We start from the raw sequence: 25,982 nt of genomic DNA on the forward strand, positions 1-25,982 counted from the left end.
GCCGCCGCCGCCGCCTCCTCCCTCGGCCTCCTCCCCTCCTCCCTCCGCCGCTGCTCCGCCCCGGCCCGGGCCCGGGCCCCGCGCCCGCCCCGCCCCTGCCCCTGTCCCCTCCCCTCCCGCCCCGCCCCCGCGGCCGCCCGCGCGCGCCCGCCCCGCCGCCGCCCGGGCCTCCCCCAGCCTCAGCCGGGGCTCCTGGGCTGTGCGCGCGTGTGTCCGACACAGATAGGGAGGGGGGATGGAACGCGGGGGGCGGGGGCGGGGGCGATGACAATGAGGAGGCCCCGCCCGAGCGGCCGGGCGAGCACATGGCCCAGAGCGGGCGCTCGCTCCCACCTCCTCCATCCTCCGCCTGCATCCTCCCCGGAGCTCTCCCGGGGGGACGCTGGCGGAGCCCGGGGCTGGGGGGGCTGGGATGCCAGGTCCCTACCCCCCATTTGTTGGCGAGGAGGTTGGAGGATTTTTTTCCTACTTAATTCTGGATAAGTGGAATAGATTGGGGGGGCAGGCGGAGAATCACACACACACACACACACCCCTAGAATAGGCTACAGACTTAGAACAAGAGTGGAAATAATGTGGTAGTTGTCAGAGGAAACAGGAGTGCAGCCGCGTGGCCCCTGCCAGTTAAGCAGTGAGGATATCCGGTGTCTGAAAGGTCTGTAATTGAGGAGGAGAGGGCTCTCCAAAGACCCAGGAGGCTGACCTCAACGCAACAGGGTGGCCGCGAACCCCTGGGCCTTTCGTGGACCTAGTCCAAAGGAGAACAGGTGTTCCCCTGCTTCCCAAAGCGTTTGTAAGTCTGCCATGTAGACAGTCCCTTGCAAAAACTTGGAACTGCAGAAAAATCTCCCTCTTCTGGAAGATTGGTCAAAAGAATCGTGTTAGTTACCCTCCCAGTGTTTGCAGAAGTTGGTATCCACGGCTTGAATCCCGGTTTAAAAAGGACCGGGATCCCTCTCTTCTAATGCCTCCTGAGAATGAAATTTCCAGTCCTCTTTCTTGGTGCTTCACCCCTTCCCCACCTCAAAGCATTAATCTGAAATCTTAGCATCCCACTTAATTGGAACATCACAACGTGTCTGTGTCATAAATGTAGGTTTACTCGGCAGTTTCTTTGCATACACAAGTGAAGCATTGGAAAATTTCTTTTAAAAAGTCCTTAAAGTGCTTCCTGAGTTGCTAGTAACAAATATAGAAACTGCTGGGGCTGATCGATAATAAGGAAAATAACTGCACACCTGTTGAAATTACAGTGATTTTTGATTTAATTGCACATGGAGTCTAACAGTCTAGACAATAGAAATATGATGGTCACATATCGAGGACAGAAGGGCCAAATGAATTATGAATCTTCCCAGCCCAGACTGCAGAGTGCAGAATTAAGTATTCAGACTCACACCACTTCCAGTAATAACTCTTGCCAAGGTTAAATAATCTAATCGGTCATAGGGAATTTGTTTTATAGCAAAAGAATCAAGTGTTTTAGCTGCAAGGGATGTTTAGAGATCCTAGGCTCTTAGGTGAGGAAACAGGTACAGAGAAGGCTTAATGACCTGCTTTGTTCATATAGAGCTGGTTAGTAACAACTGGGCATAGAACCCAGCTCGCTTTTCACTACCCAGGTTGATATGCAGCTTATAGTCCATCTTATGAAGGGAAACCATCTCATGAAGCAAATGTATGGTCTTCATAAATTTATGACTCAAAAATACAATAAGCTTAGCTTTATACTCCTATCCTAGCTTGATATAATAGTCCTCCCTTCTCTTCCTTTTATTTCCTATTTCCTTTGAATATTGACTTTCTTCTTATGATGGCATTGTCCCAATTCTTTCTTAATTTTTTTCTTTTCCCTCCTTATGAGATGCAGCATAACATAACATTTAGAGGGCTAGTAGGTGTTAGAGGATAATCTGAGCTCAAATTCTGTCTCTGACACAATGCTGTGACTCTGGCCAAGTCACTTGACATCTTAAAGCACCCAGGAAGCTGTCTTTAGAAGATAAATTTAAGAGTTGCTTTCTGCATTATTGAAAGCCAAGCCAAGCATCTCCCCCCACCAACACACACACACACACACACACACACACACTGAACTAACATCCTAAATCTGGAACTGAAAAAGACCTCAAAAGCCAGCTAGTCCAATACTTTCATTTTACATTTGAAGGCCCAGGGAGGACAATTAATTTGCCCAAATCAGTAAGCATCAGAAGCAAAATCTGAACCAAAAACCTTTGACTCTAAAATCAGTGGTCTTTCCCCTTGTCTGTTTCCCCAGGTTTTTATTGTCCCATCCATACCTTGAGGGTATCCCACAGTGCTAATGCAACACTTAGAGCTGGTACCTCAATGTGAATTCCTAAGGAGCAAAGTACTTACAAAGCCCACAAGGCAAATAGTATAGTTTCACATTTAAAATTTGTTTATAAAATGGAAGAGCAAACCAGTGGCCTGTTGTGACTGATGGTACTTAAACATGTCACCAAACATTGATCAGCCTTACAAACTGTTTAGGGGAGGAAAAGTTGCAACCCTGCAAAAAAAAATGTTTTTCTTGTTCAGCCTTTTCCAAACCAACTGCTGTCAGAGCTGAGAAAGCCTTTTAGAGCCAAGAGCATCATTAGACTGAAGAAATACCACAGTGCCACTAGGGATCATATCTCCCATTTTAATTAAATTTTCTGTTCCCAGACTGGTTTTTGTTTTTGTTTTTGTTTTGTTTTGTTTTGTTTTTAAGGGCTCAGCTTATTTTTCTAGTTGAGGGCTTATGGTTCCATGGTAATTTCCTGTGACACAGAGGGTAATGTCATGTTCTTCTGTTGCTCTCCAGATAGCTACCTGTGCATGTCTGAATGCCATGGCTTGGGATAGGTACACAGCAATTACACAGCTGTCCTCTCAGATAAATTTGATCTGTCTGGTCAGCACTGGCTACTCCTCTGGAATTATTATGTATCCTGACTCACTCTAGGGTGGACAGTGTTGGTCCAAGGAGCAGTATATAAATATATATACCCAATCCAGCCCCCTCATTTTATTTGAGTTTTATTGACACCTTTTACTTTTACACCATTTTTGTTGTTCAGTCCTATCTGACTCTTCATGACCCAAAGATGCTAGAGTGGTTTGCCAGCTCCTTTTACAGATGAGGACCTGAAGTAAATAGGGTTAAGTGATAGTAGAATGTGAGGCCGGATTTGAACTCATAAAGATGAATCTTCCTGATTCCAAACCCAGTGCTCTATCCACTGTGACACCTCACTATCCTTTTATACCACATTTTTCCCCTATTATAATCTATTTCTTCAACCTTTGAACCTTCCCTCAGAAAAAAATAAATAAGCAAACCCAGATAGAGATGAAGAACCCATTCTAATAGTACATATACCCCATTCTACATCCAAGGTGTCCCAGCTTTCTGTTGAGAAAAAAGAATGTGTTTAATCTTTGGTTCTCAAAAACTTAACACACACCTAGAGATCTATTGCCCTTCACGTTCTGTTTTGTTTTCCATCAATGTCTTTGTGTGTATTGTTCTCCTTGACTTCCTAGTTTTATAAATGAGTAAAACTAAGACTAGGCAGTGGATAGACCACCACTAGAGTCAGGAAGACCTGAGTTCAAATCCAGCCTGAGACATTTACTCTTTTGTTTCAGTTTCCTTGTCTGTAAACTAAGCTGGAGAAGGAAATAGCAAACCATTCCAGTATCTTTGCCAAGAAAACCCCAAATGGGATCGTGGAGAGTTGGATACAACTGGAAAAAGACTAAAGAACAACATCCTCATGTAAGTGATTCTCTTCTCTCACCATACTGTTCATATATATATATGTATATATGTATGTATATGTATGTGTGCGTGTATATACATATATGTGTGTGTATATATCTATATCTATATCTATATTGTTCCTATATATACTATTCCTCACCATACTATTCTCCTATATTTTCAAGGCTTCTTAATTAAACAGTGTATTAGCTCCCCTCTAAGAGTGTTACAGACTTTCAGAGTCTCAGAGCTGGAAGTAAGTTCAGACCCACTCATAGATAATAAAACAAAAATCCTTTTTTCAGTACATTAACCTGACAGGTGATAGTCCAACTTCTCCTTGAAGACCTCCAGGGAAGGGGAGGCAAGCACTACTCTTGGAGAAGTTTTTTCTTATACTCAGACTAAATTAGCTTTTAAAAAATTCTACACATTGGTTCTAATTCTACTTTCTAATCTCTCTTCCAAGTGACAGACCTTCAGATTCATTAAAAACAGATATCATGCCCTTCTCTACCTGCCCCCTCATTCATTGTCTTTCCTAGGCTAAGTAGGCCCAGTTCCTTCAACTAGTTCTCATATGGCATTAAAGGTCCTTTACCATCCCGTCTTCCCATCCCCAGCATGCTCTCTACCTAATCAATGGCATTCTTAAATCTGAACACGATACAACACAGTACTATAAAAGTGAGCTGACCAGAACAGTCCAGCAGGACTTCAGCTCTGATGTTCTAGACACTGCTTCTCCCTCTGTGAGTCTTTAGCTTGTGACCTCCTTAAGGGCAGGACTATCTTTTGCCTCTTTTTTTATCCCCAGTGCTTAAGCACCAAGCCAGACACAAAGAAGGCACTTAATAAATGTTTATTAATGATGCTGATAGTCTAAAATGGCATTAAGCTTGTTTGTCTTATGTTTCCTATTCTTGATTCTTAACCCTTCCGGTAAGTCATTCATAAAAATGTTAAAGAACCAACAGTGGATAGATCCGCAGTGCACTCCATTGTACACCTTCATCTAAACTGACTGAGCCACAGGTCCCATTATTCAACTGGTTCCAAGGCCTCCCTCTCAGGAACTCTTTCAGTTCTAAATACTGAGCTTCCTGTGAGCGAAAAAAAATTTTTTTAAATTGAAATTAGTGTGTTAATTTCCTTCCCTGCACATTTGCTTGCTAAAATAAAACCATGTTAATTTACTTGGAGGGGGGAAAGAGTGAGAAATGTAGAGCCCAGAAAAAAATTGAAGGAAATACTTGTTATATTCAATAAATATTTCTTATATTCAGGTATCCAGGGAAACCTTCTGACCTGGATGGGTTCAAGGGATTCCTAGGTCTAACTCTTTAAGAAGCTTATCGGCTCATTAACAGATAAAGAGAAAGGAATTAGCACATTTATTATTTAAATACAAATCTCTTTCTAAAGTCTCCCTTAAAAACCACTTATTGGCTTTCTCTTATTTACACTATTTATTTACTTAGTTCTTTTGTTTTATCCAAAGGGAAAGATAAACTTCTGGCTCTTAGTTACCAAAGCAGAAATTCCAATTCATAAAGTCCAAATCAGTACTAGACCTCCAGCCCCCTGAAAAGTGTAAAAGGGTTTTGCTATATTTTTTCCTCTTTCATTATAGAAATATGGACTTTCTCCTTGTCCTTAGATTGTAGCTATGCTATCATTACATTTTGCAGAATCAATAGCAATAAGTCCCCCGCTCCAAAAAAGAAAGCAACCCACTTAAGAAACTGGACTTCTGCTTTTAAAACTAAAAGGAAATAAATCCAATGTCAGCAAACATTTATCAAGTGCTCACTAAGTACAACATCTGTGAGGCAGTCAATCAATAAACCCTGGTTAAGGACCTACTATGTGCTAAGCCATACACAAACAAAAATAAAACCAGTCCTGCTGTCTCAGAGCTTGTCTCTTACTAGGGAAATATAACTCGGACACAGATAATTAAATACAAAGTATATACAACATACTACAAAGTAATTCCAAGACATAGAAAATATTAAACTGGAAACATAAGGAAAGGATTCGTAAAGGGAGTATGTAGCCCCCAAGCTGGGCTCTGAAGGAGGCTAGGGGTTTCTAAGATTCCAAATATGGGCAACCATTTGCACAAAGGCACAGGAGCAAGAGAGTGCCTAGTTCAGGGAATGGCAAAGTCGGCCAGTTGGATGACAATTCTGTGTAGAAGAATAAACCGTAATTTTTGGTAACTAATTTTAGCAAGAAAAATGGGCTTATATAGTTGCTTTAAAGTTGGTCCCTTTCCTACATAATCAAATATTTCACTTCTATGAAAGGAATAGTCAGCTAATCTTAACCTGGGATCTGTTAACTTGTTTATTTTATTTTTTAGTATTTTCAATATATTTTACATGGTTTATTTATGTACATAGTTTAATGTATACAATGGAATACATTCCATTGTAATTTGTTTCCTTTGTAATCCTATGTGTTTTATTTTATGCATTTAAAAATATGATTCTGAGAAGGGTCCATAAGCCTTACCAGACTGCCAAAAGGGGTCTATGACACAAAAATGTTAAGAATCCAAGATTTAAATGCATAGAAATACTCATAGACTCAGTAACATATAGTTATAACTCAATAGCAAGGTGGAAAGAGACTTCTTCAGAGTAGGGAAGAACTGGATGTAAATACAGCTGGCTTTGTGATCCCAGGGAGGGTGCTCCACCTCTTAGAGCCCTAGGCAACTGTCTTCACACTATAAATAGGGGAAGACTTGCTTAACTGCCTAGAATGAGGGAGTTTTCCTCACCTGGCATGGCTCACACCAAAGGAATCACAGATCTGGACCCAAAACCAGTGTATGTAAAATGCTTCATGAATCTTAAGACAGTATATAAATGTGTCTTCTTTAATCTTTGCCACAAACTAGTGAGGTAGATAGTATAAGTTTTCAGATTCAAAGCACCATATTCTGCACTGAGGATGCAAAGATTAAAAAAAAAAAACAGAATCCTTGAACTCAGGACACTTATGTTCTACTGCTGGGAAACTGACACTCATCCCAAGGTTAAGTAACCTGCCCATCAGCACATATCTATTAAACGATTTAGGGCTTAACCCTAAGTGTTCTGACACCAAATACAGCACCTTCCCCACCACCCCAAGTTTGCATCCTTCCCCCAACACCACATTTTTCCCCTTTGCTTCTTACAAGTTAAATCTGCCCAGTCATCCAGATTTTCCAAAGACAGAGCTGTAATTTTAGAGGATATGTGATGGTGTTTAGCTTCAATTTATTATGAAATAAAAAAAGAACCTGCTTTAATTTCTATTTTTTACTTCACTATGCTTCCAGGAAAAGCAGAAATCCAGGAAGCCCGTAAGTATTTCAGAAATATTAGAGTAGATAGGGATTCAGCCTTGTAGTCAGGAACACGTGGGTTGAAGCCTGCTTCCAATACAAATCAGCTGCATAACCTTGGACGAGTCATTTAACTTCTCAGCACCCAGGACAGCTCCATAAATCGCCTCTGTATTGTTAGTCTGCATAAGGGAAGGAAGTACCAAATGTCTCAACCAAAAAAGCAAACAAACAAATAAAAAGCTACAGTTGAATAAACCAGTAATCTTCCCTAATTGAAAAATAAAAAGGAAGAGATGGTGAATGCAGTTCATTTTATCATACCCTTTGGGGCCTACACACTACATAATATACCCAGAAAAGAAAGTTCTTTCCATCAAAGACTTAGGCACTATCAAAGGACTCAATATGAGAAACCAATAATATTTTATCACTGGCCGTGGCATTAAAGAAGAGGCATTACTATCAGCTTTATCTCTGCACCTTTTAAGGATTGTGAGACTTTTCCATCTGACTGGCAGCTGAAACCTTGCATGTGCCTCCATTAAACTGTGAGCTCTCTGAAACCAGGAACATGCTTTCTTTGCTATTTGTCTCTCCAGGTTTTAGCACAGTGACATATGCAAATGAGGGCTCAATAAATGTTCTTTGATTGATAATGTTCATTTATTCAGGTATGGCATGGCCAGTAGACTATTTATCTGATCTTTTTACAGATACTTTAGGTTTTGATCAATTTATTGATGTCATTCATATATGGGTTGTAAGTCCTATCAAGTTTAACATGTGTCTCTCAAGGGCCTAGCATAGGACCCTAACAATTAGGGCTGTCCAAAAGGAGAATGGAAGGCAATAGGTTTTCTTTCACCAAAGGTCTTCAAGAACAGGCTGTTCATTGGCTGATATGTTGTAAAGAGGGTTCCTGTTTAGGTCCAGGTCAGCCAAACAATGCACAAGTACAGTATTAATTAATCCCCTAAATGCTAACCCTAATCCTAAATGCTCCTGGCTGTGTCCTAGGTGCTGGACATACAAAGGCACAAATGAAACAGTCTTTTCTTCAAGGACTTTAAATTCTATTGGGAGAAACAATATATAATTTAAAGTTTGTGGCCTGTGAGGTCCCTTTCGACTCTGAAATACCATGAAACTGCTCCATGATATTAGCTATTCAGTGTTGCCTCCCTGAAATATGAATGATAGAGGGGTGCTGCTGTTGCTGTTTGTTCTGGCCCAGGAGGCAGTGGGGGACCTTGGTCTTTTCAAGCTAAGCCAAACTAACAAAGTCCCAAAAGGTGACTGCACTGTCATTGTATATATATATATATATATATATATATATACACATACTTGCTTATATATTTTACACATAGGATATTTCTTCTTAAGATTCCAAAGAACTCCCTAGAATCCCGAGGGGTTATTTCCATTTTTTAAATAGACCAGAAGAGAAGTCGATGTCAGCGGGCAGAGCAATGGTGCAGCTGTTTATCATACTGCATAAAGGTTCATATTTAATTTTCTTGACTACTTGAAACCAGATGAATACAACCAACAGACAAACCAAGAGTTCTCAAAGAAAAAAAAATTCCAATGAAATCCCCAAACTAGATAATCTCTCTGTAGCCCAGAGGCAGGAATTTTTCTATGTCCCAGTCCTGCGGTCACCGTGGAGCAACCTCAGGCCAATCCACTGTAACTCAGTGATTGGGATGATAACAGCAGAATAAGGAAGTTGTAAGGAATAATGTAAGAATTATGTGCAAAGGGGAAATACCACTCTGAGCAAAAGTCTACGGGGAAGGAGGTTTCTCCAGTTTATTTAATAACTAATAGGAGTGGGAGCTCAGTTAGCTAGTGCTAGCGGATAGAGCACTGGACCTGCAGTCAGGAAGACCTGAGTTCAAATGCAGCCTTAGACACTCACTAGATGTATGACTTTGGGCAAGTCACCTGATGCCTCTAACTTCAGTTTCCATAGCAGTAAAATGTGTATAATAATAGTACTTACCTCCCAAGGTTGTTTGGAGGATACAATGAGATAATAATGTAAAGCTTTTTTGCAAACCTTAAAGCCCTGTATAAATGCTGGCTATATTATTAATGAAGGAGAGATTGCAATTTTAGTGATTTATAAGGAAATATCAGAACTCACCCACTGATTGCCTTAGTACCAAGGAGGAAGATATATAAGATAATATAGCAGGTAGAAAGAATCAAGATCCTAAAAACCTGTTACAGGCTGGGGGAGAAATAGAGAGGAATGTTGACTCCAAACCTTGATATATTAGCTAAAAGCCTCGAGTTCACTTTTTGGGGAGGTGGAAGACTGGTGTCTTTAAGGTCACTGAAATTCCCAGAGCTCTGTCAGAAAGAATTGTACACTCAGTGTTGGGAGTAAGAACAATTTACCCAAGCAAGAGTCACTAAGATGGCATGATTGTTGTGTCAATGCTGGTTTGTAGTACCTAGGACACCAGAACCATTTCTGCTTCTGGATATGGTCTCCGCTGATCAGTGATATTTGAACAGAAGGCAAAAATAAGTTAAAAGACAGGAGAGAAAAGAGGGTCAGTCATTGCAGCATTTTTTTAATGAACAGAAGATAGACCAGAAGGAAACACAAACAGAACAGCTTTGAAAGTTACATGTTGAATTTATAACATACTTTAAAAGAAAAGCAAGCTATGTATATAATAGAGATTCACAGTCTAATGTACAATTCCCCTTGACTATTCGACTTCTTATAAGCAAATGCTCATTTTATTTGATGTTAAAAATATTTTTTTTTAAAAGGAGCTTTGTATTTACTGACAGGAGAGGATAGGTTTAAAGCCACTTAACCAATTAAAGGACCTTGCACAAACTGTCCTGGATTTGGAGTCCAAGGATGGGGACTGGATTTGTGATTTCATTGATATAGGGAACTACTGGGAGGAGGAAATTCCCTCTATGAGTGCAGGTCAGCACCTTCTCTGTAACTTATAAGGAACAAGGTTCAAATCCTAGCTCTGCCACTTCCTTTGCTACATGTATGCCCTTGGGCAAGTCACTTAACTTATCTGGCTATAATCATTCTCACCTATAAAATGACCATTTGGACTAGATGATTTCTATAATCTTCTTAAGAAGCACATATATTATTTAATCCTAGCTAGTAATTCCAATAATTCCTAGATATATTAAATCTGTGATCCATTTTTCTGAATCTCAATTTCCACTCGTGGTGGCACAGTGAATAGAGTGGCCAGGCCTCAGACATTTACTGTGTGACCCTGAGCAAGTCCCTTAATCTGTTTCTTTCAGTTTCCTGGTCTGTAAAATCAGCTGGAGAAGGAAATGGCAAATCACTCCAGTATTTATGCCAAGAAAACCCCACATGAGTTCACAAAGAGTCAGATACAACTGAAAAAAGACTGAATAACTAAAAATGGAGATAGCCTATTGCAATGTTTGGTCTGTATTAGGTGCTTAATAAATGTTAGTTGAATTTAATTGAATTTAATAGTTTTCTACCTCAGTCTCACAAAGTTGTGAGGAGAGGACTTAATTACACATAAATGTGAGCCATGATTAACATATGTCATCATTGTTCTCTTTCCCTCCATCTCTATCCTGGGCCAATTGATTTACCTCCCTGAGCCTCAGTTGTTTTATCTGTAAAATGAGGGGTTTGGATAAGATGATCTTTTAAGGTACCTCCCAAATCTAAAAGTTCATATTCTGTATGTATTTATATTATCTATCTATCTATCTATCTATCTATCTATCTATCTATCTATCTGTCTATCTATCTATATCTATATATAGATATATAGATACAGATACAGATATTCATGTATACATTCTGAATTGATTCCTAACTAAACAGAATGAACTAAGGTAGGACTGTTTTCTAGCTTCTTAAAATCATGCACATTCAGACCAGAGTCCTTCTAGCACTAGCACTTCAACATTTAAACACAGATGTGTCAGGTCAGCAGTCAAAAAACAGATCAGATAGGTTCTTCTTTTGTGGGGGAGGGAAAGAGAAAGAGGTGAATGAAGACAGGAAGATCATTGACAGAGAATCTTAGAGGCAGTGTTAAAATGTTGCAGGGTGGGGCATGGGTACCCAAACTGGCCTCATTGTTCCTGACACACATCTTCAAGTTTCATCTCTGTGCCCCTGCATTGTTTATTCCCTATGCTGAAGAGACTTATATGAATAGATGAAGAGTGGAGTGAGCAGAACACAGCAATAGCAATGTTGTATGATGATCAACTATGAGTGACAGCTATTTTCAGCAACACAATGATCCAAGACAATTCTTAAGGATTCATAATGAAAAATGCTAACCTATATCAAATGGCTTCCTCTTGGTTGGGGGGAGAGAGGGAAAGAGAGAATTTGGAAAACAAATTTTTTTAAAATGAATGTTTAAAAAATTGCTCTTCATGTAATTTGGAGGGAAAATATTATTTTAAAAAATCTAATTTTCTCTGAAACTCAGTTCAAGTACCAGCTTTTATCTTTTTGCCTTTCCTGAGCCCTCCCATTGCTAGTGCATCCCCTATAATTGCCTTGCATTTATTTTGTACAACCTATATTTGTATGTGTTATTTACCCTATAAGATACAGTGTCCAAAAAGTCTTAGTACAAAACTACATAAAGTCTTTTGGAACTGTCTGTATAAGCTCCTTGAGAGGAGGGACCGATTCATTTTTGTTGTTTTATTCTCTTACACCTGGCCTATAGCAGTTACTCAAAAAATGCCTGTTGCATGATTGATCTCATGAACAAGGCTTGCTTCTCAGTGCCAGGCACTGTGCTAAGTGCTTTAGAAATACTTTTTGATCCTCACAACAACCCTGGGAAGTAGATGCTATTATTATTCTCATTTTACTGTTGAGGAAACTGAGACAGGCAGAGATTAATTGGTTTGCCCAGAGTCATATAATTATTAAGTATTTGAGGTGGATTTGAACTCAGATCTCCCTGACTCCAGACCCAATACTCCATCTGCCATGCCACCAGACTGCTTCTAGGCAGGGAAAGGTCTATGGATGCTAATGCTGCCTGCCAAAATTTACAATTGTTATAATCTATCTGATGAATGAAGAAAAGTGAGACCTGCATATAATTTGTGAACTTGAGGCCCTTCACCCACATCCAGGATTAGAGCAATGATGGTCTCTGTCCCAGTCAAAAGTATTGTGTTCAGGTCTGGGTACCATATTTTAACAAGGACACACACTGTTAAGCTGGAGACTGTCCAGAGGAGGATGAACAGCTTTGAGTTTATATCACATAAGGATCAGTTTTAGGAATTTGGATGTTTAGCCTGGAAGAGAGAAAACTTATGGGGGGAACAGGATAGCTGCCTCCAAATATTCAAAGGGTTGTCTTGTGTAAGATCTAATCCTGCTTCACTCTGTGGCTCATCATTTAGGTTTTGATGGCTTAGAATATGTGTAAATAGCTATTTTTCTCTTCTTGCTAGAAACTTTGAGGGTCTTCCCCTCACAGACTGATATTTTTGTTTGTGATGGTAAATTAGGCCATCTTTTATCTCAATTCTTATCTAGCCCTTAGTCATTGAATGGATGTTGCCTCAGATAAACTGAGACCTGGGAAAGATCTTAATTTAGAAAGGTTGAAGTCAGCCACTGCACCCTGGGCCATCGACATTCATCTTGCCTTTGACTTGCCACTGGACTCCTATGACTCTGGAGGAGAGAGTGAGGCTGATGATTTTGCACAGCTTTGCCTCACTTAAACTCAATTCATGCAAGTCAAGACATCATCCTTATAATGTCATTGGTCTTCTTCAAAAATGAAGGATGAACAACAACAACTGGACTCTAGAGCAAAACAGGGAGCAATGAGTGAAATGCAAATTTTAGATCTGATGTCAGGAAATTTAGGCAAATTTAGGTTGAATGTCCAAAAGAAAAACCTTCTTAAAAATTATGGCTGTGGAACAGGCTGTCTCATGAGTTGATAGGCTCCCCTCTTCCTGAAGGTCTTTGAGTTGGAGATTTTCTTCATGGATGGGCTGGGTGGGGGTCTGAAGTCCTTCCCAACTCTAAGAGTCTGTGATTCAAGGGAGAACACAGGACAGGAAGAGGAAGGGAGCTACAGAGGGTAGGCATTGGTGGCTAGTGGTTAAATATAGCCACTCAAACTCACTAGGCAGATAAGTGGCTGGACCTGGAGTCAGGCAGATCTGGATTCAAATTCCACATCAAATACCTACTTAGCTGTCTGACTTTGATCAAGTCAATTATCCTCTTTCAGCCTCAGTTTCCTCTTCTGTAAAGTGGTGATAAAAGAATAGGACCTACCTCACAGGGTTGTTTCAAGGATCAAAAGAGATAACATATTTAAAACTCTTTGCAACCTTAAAGAATTATGTGAATGCTAGCTATTATTCTTGCCCCACATCTAATCAGTTGCCAAAAGCCTTTATAACTTTTCCTCCATATTAGCCTCCTTATCTTCTCCTCCTCCTCTTATACTGCCAGCTCCCTAGATTAAATCTTCTTGAGCTTGTCCTTGTGAGCTCTCACCTGGACCATTACAGAATCACAGAATTTTAGAGCTAAAAAAAAAGGACCTCAGTGCCCACTGAGTCCAACCCATACACAGAAGGAAGCCCCTCTATAACATACTCTTCAGGCCCTGCTTGAAAATCTACACAGAGAGGGAACCTTCCCTGCCCCCTCAGAGGTGGATGCTGTTGGACTGCTCCACCTGTAACCAGGTTCTTTCTGACAGTAAAACTAAATCTTCTGCCCATTCATTGTTCCTCGTTCTGTGCTTCAGTAGTCTAACCCCTCTTCCCCATTACAGCCCTTCAAATACTTAGGACTCTGGATCCAAAGCTGAAAAGAACTTTAAAGGTCATTTAGTCCAACCCCCTTATTTTACAGAAAGGATTCTAAGGCCTAGGGAGGTTAAGCGATTTGCCCAAGGTCACTATCTGAGGCAAGAGGCAAGCCCAAAGCCCCTCAGTTCCAGAGCCAGTGATATTTTCATGACATCATTCTGGACTTCAAATAATAATACCTCCCTCACCTCATCCCCTTATCACTCAGCATTTTAACACGCTTTTCTTAAACACTTACCCCTACAAAAGATCTCTAAATAATAAAGTCCTGGAATATGGTGAGATTCCCCAAGCAGAGGAGGTTCATTCATTACAACTGCTGTTCTTCATCTTCTCTGGCAAGTGTTGAGAGGCAGGTAGCTACAGGCTAGATTCCAAAGCAAATAGAGCTTGGCAAACAGAGGGAAAGCAATCCTACGTGAAGCAAGCAAAAGAAATACTTCAAGGACACCACAGGAGCCTCACTGGAATTGGCCAACACTAATAGCGTGGAATCAACAGCAGTAAGCATCCTGAAAGCGAGTGCTGCTCTTACCAATACTTTGGAAGCCAGAGTGGCAAGCATCCCAAAGGCCAGTGCTGGCTGACCCCATTGAATGATTGGGTGCTAGTGGTAAGATTGTGAACAGTAGCTGGAATAAGCAGATGAGTACCCAGTGCTGCTAGGAGTCATCATAGGACCCCAAAAGGCAGGGATGGACTTTTTACACATTCACTTTTTCAGAAACACTAAGATCTACAGAAAGGATTGAGAAGTAGCCTGGATAGAATGGCAAGAATAATGTACCAGAAATAGGGAAACCTGCATTTGCATCCCAGCTGGGCCGCTTGACTTTAGGAGAGTCACTTCACTGGTTTCTTCACCTTTAAAAATGGAGGTCAATAGTCATTGTCCTACCAACCTTTCAGGAATTTTATGTTGGATCAAATAGAGGTCATATATGCAAAAGTGTTTTGTGAATTATAAAGATGCTATACAAAAGCATGTCATTTTTTATTATTTTTCTCTGGCCTTGTTGTTATAGTTGTTGTTGTTTAGTTATATCTGACTCTTTGTGACCCCATTTGGGGTTTTCCTGGCAAAGACATTGGAGCAGTTTGCCATTTCCTTGTCCAGCCCATTTTACAGATAAGGAAATGGAGACAAACAGGGTTTAGTGACTTGCCCAGGGTCACACAGCTTGTAAGTGTCTGAGGCCAGATTTGAACTCAGGTCTTCATGACTACAGACTCAGCGCTTATTCTATCCACTGTGCCACCTAGCTGCCCTTCTTTGGGCTTAGTCTCTTTAATGACCATGTGGCATTTCATTTTTTTATTTTATAATTAATAAAATTTTATTATATCTCCTTCCTACCTCCTCCACACTTGGGGGGAGGGGAAGAAAAGAAAAACAAAACCCTTGTAATAAATATACATAGTCAAGCTAAGTAAATTCCTGAATTGGTTGTTTCCAAAAATGTAAGTTTCATTCTCTATCATGAGTCCACCACCTCTTTGTCATGAGGTAAGCAGTGTGTATACTCATCGGTCCTCCAGAAATTAGCTTCCAAAAAGAAGCCTGATTTCATGCAAGGTGACTGACATTGAAATAAGGCCTTACTTACATTGTTACCTGACCACAAACCTGTATGGTAGATATTATAGTATTATTATCCTCATTTTACAGGTAAAGAAACTGAGGTTCAGGGAGATTAAATAACTTGGTCATAGTCCCATAACAGGTAAAGATCAAGAGTAGGATTCAAATCCAGACACTATCCACTATTCTATGCCCTACAGCCTCCCTGAATGGTAGAAATAGCTTCATCTACTGTCCTGGTGCTTCAGATGAACTGGAGAAGTGAGAAGTAAAAGGAGAACTTTCAGGGGCCTGGATGCTATGGACACTTCCAGGAAAAGGCTGAATGAAACATGTTTAAAGTCATTGGAGTACGGCCTGAAAGCCAGATAGAAAATCTTCCAGAGGACTCAGCCAGGGTCCGGGTGTCCTCAGAGCTGGGATGTAATCCAGGTTAGAGGTTACAGTCTATGGGGCTCTCACTTGGAGATTAGACCAGAAAGCAAGTTCTGGGATGGATTGAAGAGGCCACCAGACCTGGAATTAGAATAAACCCAAATCTACCTTGGGCTGGAAATTTTGTTGTATTTATTTAGCATCCAGCCTAGACAGGGCTGAGTGGAATTGGTACCCTCTGAACCTTTTCCATACAATACAGTTTGGCAAGCCATTGAAATGATTATGAGAAATCTGTCTCTAAAACAATCCATGTTGAGGGTTTTGAAATACATTTCCCTGATGCCTATTATCTTTATGTGACAGTCATTTCCCATCTACCTCCTCCAGTCTGAACCATCCCTCATGACAAAGAAAAACAATTCAGCAAAAAACATCCCATAGAGAAACCTCATCTTACAATGTATGCAGTATTCTTTGAATTATTTCATAAAAGTCCTTCCAGATTTCCTTGTATGCCTCATACTTGTTGGTCTGAATTCATCATTGTATTCTATTATATTAAAGTACCATGACTTATTTAAGCAGCTGCTGCTGTTGCTTTCCTTCTCCTATTCCTCCTCCTTCCCTTCTCCTCCTCCTCCTCCTCCTCCTCCTCCTCCTCCTCTTCTTCTTCTTCTTCTTCTTCTTCTTCTTCTTCTTCTTCTTCTTCTTCTCCTCCTCCTCCTTCTTCTTTTCTTTCTCCTTGTCCTTCTGTAAATTTGAAGAGTATACAAGGGTCCTGAGACCAAAACATTAGTGAACTGTTGATCTAAATCCTTTGGGAAGACTCCTGATGCACTCAATAAAGAAGAGCTCACACTTTATCCAATGTTTTTAACCTAAACCTAGAAACTTTTTTTGAGGAAAAAATGTTTAAGACTTTAATTGTGAACAAGTAACTCATTTTCCAGACTCTGCAAGCAGTTTTAATTCTCAGGAAAGCTGGAGGAAAATTCAAAAGAATGCCAAATCCAGTTCTACAGACATTTATTAATCACAGTGTTCAAAACACAGTACTAGGTGCTAAGGAAGATGCAATGTTTAATTAAGACCAGGATTCCTTGCCTTTCTGGAGTTTAAAGCTCCCCTTTGATATAAGTAGGGGAATTAGAAAGAAGGCTAGGTTTTTTGCAGAAAGCTAGTGAGTCCTATTTTAAATATATGGAGTCTGAGATGCCTTTGGGGTTTCTAGTTGGAAATGTCCAATAGGCAGTTGGTGGTGTGGGACTGGATACATACACAATACAAAAATATCTGATCAGTCCATCAACAAACATTTATTATATGCCTGCCATGTTCAAAGTCCTGAGGAGTCAGACACAAAAACAAACAGTCCCTGCTCATTCCATTCTTTGTCATGAGAGCTAGCCTGTGGAAAGGCATGGCCAACAGAGACATTCTCTTAGTGATCTCATCAGTTCCTCTGCATTTCATTAACATCTCTATCCAGATGATTCCCAGATCTTTATATCTAGCCCTAATCTCTCTCTTTACCTCCAGTCCCACATCACTAACTGCCTATTGGACATTTCCAACCAGATATCCCAAAGGCATCTCAGACTCCACATGTTCAAAGCAGAACTCACTAGCTTTTTGTCAAAAACATCCTTCCTCCTTTCCCTATTTATAACAAAAGCCCCAATACTTTTCTAGTCACCTGAGTTGACCAATTGGCATCATACTTGACTCCTCATTCACTCTCCCTCACCCCACATTTCCAATCAGTTGCCAAATCTTGTCTTTTCTACCTCCACTACACTCCACCCCAAATGTTCACATGCACTATTTGTGTCCGACCGGTGGTCGAACATTCCAAGCTCATATTGGTCTGATCAGCCACAGTCGGACACACTGAAACTTGACTCTAGCATAGTGATGTCATTTTGGCCCTCTGTGAGAATGAAGGACCAACATACCAACACCTCTTGCATTCAGATCCTTCCTACTGTTCACTCAGCTGCTACTCTCATCCAGGTCCTCACCACCTCTAACATGGACTATTAAAATGGCCTCCTAATTGGTTTTAATTCTCCTCTCTTTAATCCATTCCACTCAGCTGCCAAAGTCATATTACTTTTTCTAAATATTACTATTTTTTTCAATTAACAAACATTTATTTTTGGTCCCTTCCACTGCCTCTGCTCCCAATTAACAAGAGAAAGTCCTCTAAGCAGATATGTATATTAAGCAAATCACATTCCAACTATGTATGTCTCCTACATCTTAACCTCATCACTCCTCTGTATCTTAACCTCATCACCTCTCTGTCAGGATGTACGTAGGGTGCTTTAGCTTTGGTTGTCTGTAATCATAAGCCATCACTGCGTTGATCAGAGTTCTCAAGTCTTTCATAGTTATTTTTGAAAGTGAGATTCCTAAAGCAAAGACATTACCATGTCACTCCCCTTCTCAGAAAACTTCAATAGCTCGCTCTTGCTCTAGGATCAAATACAAATGCCTCTGTTTGGCATTTAAAGCCTGCATTCCAGCCTGCCTTTCTAGGCTTATTATGCATGCATCCCTTTCACACACTCAGTGCTCCAGCCAGACTGGCCTACTGGGCTGCCTTCCATGCCCAAAATGCATTCCTTTCTTACTTCAACCTTTTAGAATCCCTAGCTTTCTTTAAAGCTCAGATCAGACACTGGCTCCTAGATGAGGCATTCCCTCATCTTCCAAAGTTTGCTAGGGCCTCCCTCATTTGGAAATTACTACATATTTACTGTGTATATATTTTGTGTGATAGAGGTTGACCAGGAGAACCTTTGATTAATTTGTGGAGTTACCCAATCAATGTCATAGAATTGCAGGGCATGAGCTTGGAATTGGAAAGAGTTGGAATGGGCCACCTCTCGTGGAGCTAGAAGACACAGAGTACTCCTTTTACTGGTTGATAATGACTAGGGCTGCCTCCTGGTGATTGGTTGCCTGAAACCCAGTGGACAGATTCTTCAGAGGAACCACCTTCCCTGTGGTCCATAAGATTGAATTGTGGAACAATCACACTGACCCTTGGACCTTTTTGATATTTTCTTTCCCTTGTATTTCCAGAAGCAATTTCTCTCTCTCTCTCCTCCCTTTCACTTTCCCTTTCCCTTTCCCCATTCCCCTCACCTCCAAGGGATATAGCAGTGGTAGATGTATTTGCAGTTATCCCTTTCACATTGTGACTTTCCCCATTGCTGGTTTCAATATATTGAGGGTCAGTATAAAAAAATTAAATAGGAATTTTGGGGGAGTTTTACAGAAGCAGCTGATGACATGTGAAGGCTAGTAGACAACACAGAAAAAGATTAGAAACTCAGAAATACATAAAACATATGTATAGCATTGTATAATAACTTATTTTATCTGTTAATACCATAAATATACCCAAATTTTATAAGGTACACTAAATATCTCATAAAAGAAAAAGAAAAAAAAAATTCAGACTTCTCTGGAGTAGAAGGGCCAAAAAATTTTACACGGATTTTCCAGATCATGGAGGCATCATACTCCTAAACCTCACAATGGGAAAGGGATAACTGTATATGCAGCCTGAGAGATGAGTTCCTGAACCTCCCAGTCCTGAGCTGCCTTTTTCTGCCTCTGTTGCCTTTTCTGAGCCTAGGCCAGAGACTAGCAATCCTAAGAATGGATGTTTCTAGCCTTGGGGATATACCATAAAGTTTGAGTCCTTAGAATTCTGAGAGTTCCTGAGTTCTAGAGTTAAGCATATCTTCAGAAGATTTTTTAAAATAGTATTTTTTTTAATAGTATGCTTCTCATTTGTTGTTGTTGTTCGTCCTTCAAGACAGTGATGTCTTGACTTGCTAGTGATTTAAGTGAGGCAGGGTTGTGCAAAGTCACCAGCCTCTCTCTCTTCTCTAGAGTCATTGGAGTTCAGTGGCAAGACATGGGTCACGGCAACTAGTGATGGCCCCAGATGCAATGGGAGACCTTGGCCTTTTTAAACCATGGTCTTTCCCAGGTCTCAGTCTGTCTGAGGCAACATCAATTCAGTAATTAAAGTCTAGGTAAGAATTGAGGCAAAAGATGGCCCGGTTTGCCTTCCTAAAAGAATCAGCCTGGGAGTCTGATAATCCTCAGAGTTTCTGGCCAGAACAGAAACAATTGCTATTTACAATAATAATATGCTTCTCAAAGAAGGAGAAAAGGACTGCTAACATAATCACCTTGTAGTGGGAGAGCTAAGAAGCAAAGTCACCCTTCCATGAGCTGCTTAAGGGAGAAGGCCCACGGTGAATGGGGAATTTTAGTTGTGTTAAGTATCTTTACCCCTTTGAGGGAAATCTAATGAGCACAATGGGCTATTTGAATATTTTATGCTTCCTGTATTTATTTATGTGACCCTAGGAGTCCTTTATATCTTATGCCATTTCTGCAGAAGAGGAAACAAAGGCTGTACCATATTTGATAAATCTATTGTACATTGGGTACCTCTGAGGGAAAGGGATACTGTTACTTTGCAAAATATGAGAAAACTCTAAACACAAGCAACATATTAGCTTTTTTTTTTTAAAGAGATTTTCCTAGAGTTTTACTTTGGAGTTGGGACAGAGACAGAGAAAGATAGTGACTGCTTTGAGATCAGGCTCCCAGGATTGATGCCAGCCTATCTGATCCCAGAGTCTCTTAAGGAGACACCAGGTCTGCAGATGATATTTGTATTTACTTATATACAAGGTATTTCACAAGTGTTCTGTTTTAAACCATAATAGCTTTGGTAGCTTAAAACCAAACTAAGACTTTTGAGGCACTCTACATGTACATATTGTGTCTCCTAATAGATTGTAAGCTGCTTGAAGGTAGGGACTATTTAGATTTTTTTGACTTTCTATCACAGATGCCTACAATAATAATAAAGGTAATAGCTACCATTTGCATAAATATTTAAGTTTTGCAAAGTGCTATACATATGTTATACCACCTGATCCTCGGGACAATCCTGGGAGGTAGATGCTACTATTAACCCCATTTTACAGAAGAGAAAACTGAGGCAGACAGAGGTTCAATGACTACTCAAAGGCTCACAGCTAGTAATATTCTAAAGCTATATTTCAGCTTGGGTCTTCCTGACTCCAGGTCCAGCACATCTATTTGCAGTAACTATGTGAGAAATACTTGTTGACTGATTGATTGACAGATGCAGAAGAAATCACAGGAAAAAAATCAATGAAACAGGAACTGATAGGAGGTAAAGAAGATAGAAGAATCAAATATAACATCAGGTCTGAACATGGGAAGCAGGCTAAAATGATGGTGCAATGAATAGACATGATGAAGTCAAAGGGAAGGATAGGTTTTTGTAGAAAAATCAGTTTGGTTTTGGACATAGAATTTCATTCATTCAGCATTTATCACAGGCTTTTGGCTGGATGCTGGAGATACTACTACTACTACTACTACTACTACTAATAATAATAATAATGATAATAAAAGAAAGAAAAAAAATAAATCTCTGTGCTCCAGGAGATCCCTTCCTATTGGTTGCCGACTGTGTGGCACTGCTGGAATGTTCAGATGAAGATATTCTCCCCACAGTCAGGAAATGTGGGGTCAGTCAGTCCCCTGGAGAGCAGCAAGGGCTGCAGGAGCAGTTGGGGGAATCATCTCTCTAGAGGTAGTGATGAAAGCCATGGGATAGAATGCGACTGTCTAGAGACATGGTAGAGAAAAGTGAGACTGAAGACAGATTTTTGGGAAATGTCAACCTTATGGAATTGGGAAGAGGATTAGAAACCAAAAAATGACTCAGAAAAGGAGAGGTAAAAGCAGGAGGACAAGAATGCGGTATTTCTGCGGAGAGGGGGAAGGGAATGGGTAAGAACAACAGCAGCAATACCTGGCTTTGAGGTAGTACTTTGGTTTGCAAAAGCACTTTATGAAAAATTAATTTTGTCCTCACAACTACCTTGGAAGTACTATTACTATCTCCATTTTACAGCTGATGAAATGGAGGCAGAGGTTAAGTGACTTGCCCAGGGTAGTGAGTGTCTGAGGCAGGATTTTAACTCAAGACTTTTGACTCTAGGTCCAGCTCTCTATCCACTACAGGAGGAGAGAGATGTCAACACTGCCAAATTGTTTTTCCATCCTAAAACTATCTGAAGTCGTGCCTTTATGATCCCAATCATGCCACCATTTTTTCAGGCATTTTTTAAAAACTAAATGGCTTAGTTGGATTCATCATGTTATTTTAACAGTAAAATCACTGATAATTGCCTAGGCATTACTGCTTCACAGAATTTGTAGCTGGAAGAGAACAAACATTTATTAAGTACTTAGTATGTGCTAGGCACTGTGCTAAGCTTACACTTCACAAATGTTAGCTCTTTGTTCCTCACAACAACCCAGGGAGGTAGGTGCTATAATTATCCCCATTTTACAGCTGAGGAAACTGACACATACAAAGGTTAGGTGACTTATCCAGGATCACACAGCTGATACATGTGTGAGGTCAACTTTGAGCTCAGGTCTTCCTAACTCTGAGCTAAGTGCTCTATCTACTATGCCACCTCACTGTCTGTAGGTCTTAGTAGTCATTTAGTCCCATCTCCTTGTTTTATAGATGAGGAAACCAGTACTGAAAAAGGTGAAATAATTTTCCACGGTCAGAGGTAAGTGATTGAGCCAACCTCCAAACCCAGATCTTTGAACTAAAATTCTTTCTGTATACATGGATATAATACATGTGAAAGGATGCTCATGACATACAAAGACATATATCCCTTGTTGTCAGAATGAAAATAAACTGCGTTTTCACAAATGCTATGCTTATAACGCCTAAGCTTAAAGCTTGTATTATGGTTCATGAAGCATTCTGGGTGACATTGACTAGATACATGCACTCACACGTTTTCTGATTTTTTTTGGCTTCCTGAAGCAAATACTCAGCTTTTACCTCATTCCTTAGAGATATCAGATTTCAACTCACATTATTCTGCTCTTAGATGTATACCCAGTTCTCTATTAAAATTTGTGCTTTCTACTTGATACTTTTCCTCCCAGAGTTGTTTCTAGTATTTCTTTAGTTTATTTAGGGGTTTTTTTGTGTCAAATTATTTGTTTTATCAAATGGCATTTTCAAAAGCTGCACATTGAGACTCAACTGTATCCAGCTTTATACAGGAAAGGACTAGCTAGTTTAACCAGAAACAACACTTTCTCCTAGTGATGAAGATGTAATTTTACTTTTGATTACATCAATTCACCACCAATCCATAGCACTGGATTCTGTGTTGCCTTTTTAAAGAAGTATTAGTAATTATTGTTATTAAATAAAAACTATTATTATTAAAGGATTATTCTTTTGGGGCATTACTCCTGCTATGAGTCTAGCAAGGCCTCTTGTTAATGGGGAGACAGAGTGTATTACAACCCCAACATTCCACTGCCCCTGAACCAAGACACGTATAATCATATTAAAAAGTAAACTTATTCCAGATCTCAGTCACTGCAGCACAGTGGTCTGAGGTCTAGGGAACACACCTGGGATAGGGAAGGTTAAACCGGAGATTTGCTAAGATCTACCTCTTGACTGGGCAATGAGGTTTTGTTGTTTTGCTAAGTTGTTATTGTTAATAGGATATCATTTATACATGAGAATAGAGATGAAGGACATTGGGGCAGTCTCAAGATAAGGCCTTTTATTACTAACTATAATGCTACAGTATCAGTAGAATTTAGGGAATGGAACCAAGCAAGAGTGGGGTTGGAGGGTGCATATTATAGCCAAAAAATGACCCTTGGTGAAGGATACCAAAATTTCTATCCTTCTCACTGACTTGTAACAATAGGAGGTGAGAGCTTGAGAGTAGTGTTTGCACCTCTGCTTAAAACCCTCAAAGACAAGAATTCATTCAAAGGCCCATCTGTTTAATTCCAACTATATGACTGTGAATGATGGACTATTACAGTTGTTAAAGAGTTAAAAATGAATGTAAGGGTGGGAGTTGATTGAGTAAATATATCGAGTCATCCCATTGAATTTAAAATAAGTGATAAAATGCCCTGATACATTAATCAAGTGAGAATATATTTGAATCAGTCAGTCATAGGCTTTAGACTAAGTATAAAAGAATCCTTGGTCAATTAGAATGATGTTGTAAAAGGAAATATGTTTGAATTAACTGAGGACACTCGGTAGTACCCTGTGGGACCTGGCTAAAATAAGGGAGTTAGCTCAGCACTCGCAATTTGACTAAGAGAAGAAATACCATCCTAGCTAAACTTCAGAGAAGTATTCAGTTGGAGGGAGGAGCAGAGCTTCGGCTTAAAAACAAAGGCTTAGCATGAGATGTTCTGACCTTTTAAGTTTGCAGGGTTGCAACCTAGTTTGGTCTATTTCCAATATTCCTTCACCTAAGGCCATACAGTTATGGATGCATGCTGACATGGGTGGAGAGAGTAGGTCACTGGGGCTGGCTCTCCCAAACCCACAGGAACATTCTATACTCCAGTGCAATCAGGCCGGGAAGAAAAAGAGAGGCTCCTTTTGTATACCCAATTCTGGTTCATCAGCCAATGAAAAGTTCATTTCTTTCCTACATGGTGAGCAGACCAGAAAAAGTCATAGAATACTTCCACATGCTCTGAGATGGAGAGCAGGGCCCTCCATTATCCATCATCAGGTACTTCTGGTAAGTGAACTCATCAAACTCACACGCTCCCAGAATGAAGCCCTCACTGACAGTTTCCCCCCCCTCCCCCCTTTACACGAGCATCACTCAGAGAGCAATGGTGAAGTGTGTGGTAGGTGTGAGTAGGCTGCCTTGCATTACAGACTAAGAACTGTGAAGAAGTAGAGGAAAGTCTGTCATTAAAGAATACATGATTGAAAAACCAGACAGTCTGGTCATACAGCAAAATGAGTGATAGCTAACGGACAGCCCGTGTGTTCCACTGGTGAACTGTCAATATGAAGAGACGTAAGGAAGGCTCGAGGTACATAGAGTGAATGATATGTGGGGAACTAATGGTAGGGAATGGACCAGAGGCTCCCAGGCTCCTAGGTATGGATGGGTTGCTATCTATATCACCAGAGGGAATATTCACATTGATGACATCACAGACAGTGTGAATGAGATCACACAATATGCTCTCATTTCCAAAGTCTGTCTACTTGGGTTCACTCTTTATTCTACTTCACTTGTTTTCCCTAACTTGATAATGATAATAATAATATCCACAACTGACATTTTTATAGCACTGTGGAGTTTCCAAAGTACTTTCCATAAATGATCTCATTTGAGCGTCAGACATAAGGTAAATACAAGAGGTATAATTATCCCCCTGTTACAGAGGAGGAAATTGATTTGGCTCAGGATCATACCAATTAAGTGTCAGAGGCAGGATTTGAACCTAGATCTTCATGACTCTTAGGTCCAGCCCTCCATCCCTAATGCCCCACCGAAAAAACATGTGCCGCTGTCCTCCCCTCACCCCTGCCACCAAAATGGTTTTATATTAGTGACCTATAGGGAACAGAGAGCAGAGGATGAGACAGAGCAAATGTGATTAGCTGGCCTTAGAGTTTCCTGATCAGAGCCCAGAGAGTGGACTTGCTTCCCACTAGAAATCACCTTGGCCTTTTGTTGCCTGAAGGCACTTGAAGGCTTCTTGGTTGCTGGGGTGACATACCTTATATTATTGTTGCTTCAACTGACATAGCCCCACCCTATTCCTCCCTTTATTCATTTGAGTGAATGGCAGATCATCCACCTTTTTTGGTCCCTGTTCTCTACTGGCCACCCAGGAATGACTGTACATATTTTCTTATAGTGCATGATTAAAGAGGCAAATGCCAGAAGGTAGTATTCCCAGAATAAATCCACATGTCTTACAGGAGAGAATTCTGTGCATTGTCTAACCCACTTTATGACTTGTGAAGCAGCATTAGGGCTTTGTCACCTGAGAAGTCAGTGGCTTGGCCTGGGGTGACCCACTCACATTTCAGTTGTTCTGTGCAAAAAAAAAAAAGTGAGTTTACC

General features: G+C 40.3%; 1 protein-coding gene across 1 annotated transcript in view; it reads right to left on the reverse strand.

Annotated features, from left to right (window-relative positions):
• Window positions 1-7,030: 7,030 nt before the first annotated feature.
• The window catches only part of MND1 (meiotic nuclear divisions 1), a 209,329-nt gene continuing 190,377 nt past the window's right edge, over window positions 7,031-25,982 (reverse strand). The window contains exon 7 of the mRNA XM_078149051.1: window positions 7,031-7,300. Coding sequence (XP_078005177.1) covers window positions 7,296-7,300 — 5 coding nt within the window. The 3' untranslated portion in view covers window positions 7,031-7,295. The remainder of the gene's footprint in view (window positions 7,301-25,982) is intronic.

Source organism: Phascolarctos cinereus, unplaced genomic scaffold (genome assembly GCF_003287225.1).
Source record: "Phascolarctos cinereus isolate Bilbo 61053 unplaced genomic scaffold, phaCin_HiC Scaffold_9;HRSCAF=440, whole genome shotgun sequence".
Lineage (NCBI taxonomy): Eukaryota > Metazoa > Chordata > Mammalia > Diprotodontia > Phascolarctidae > Phascolarctos > Phascolarctos cinereus.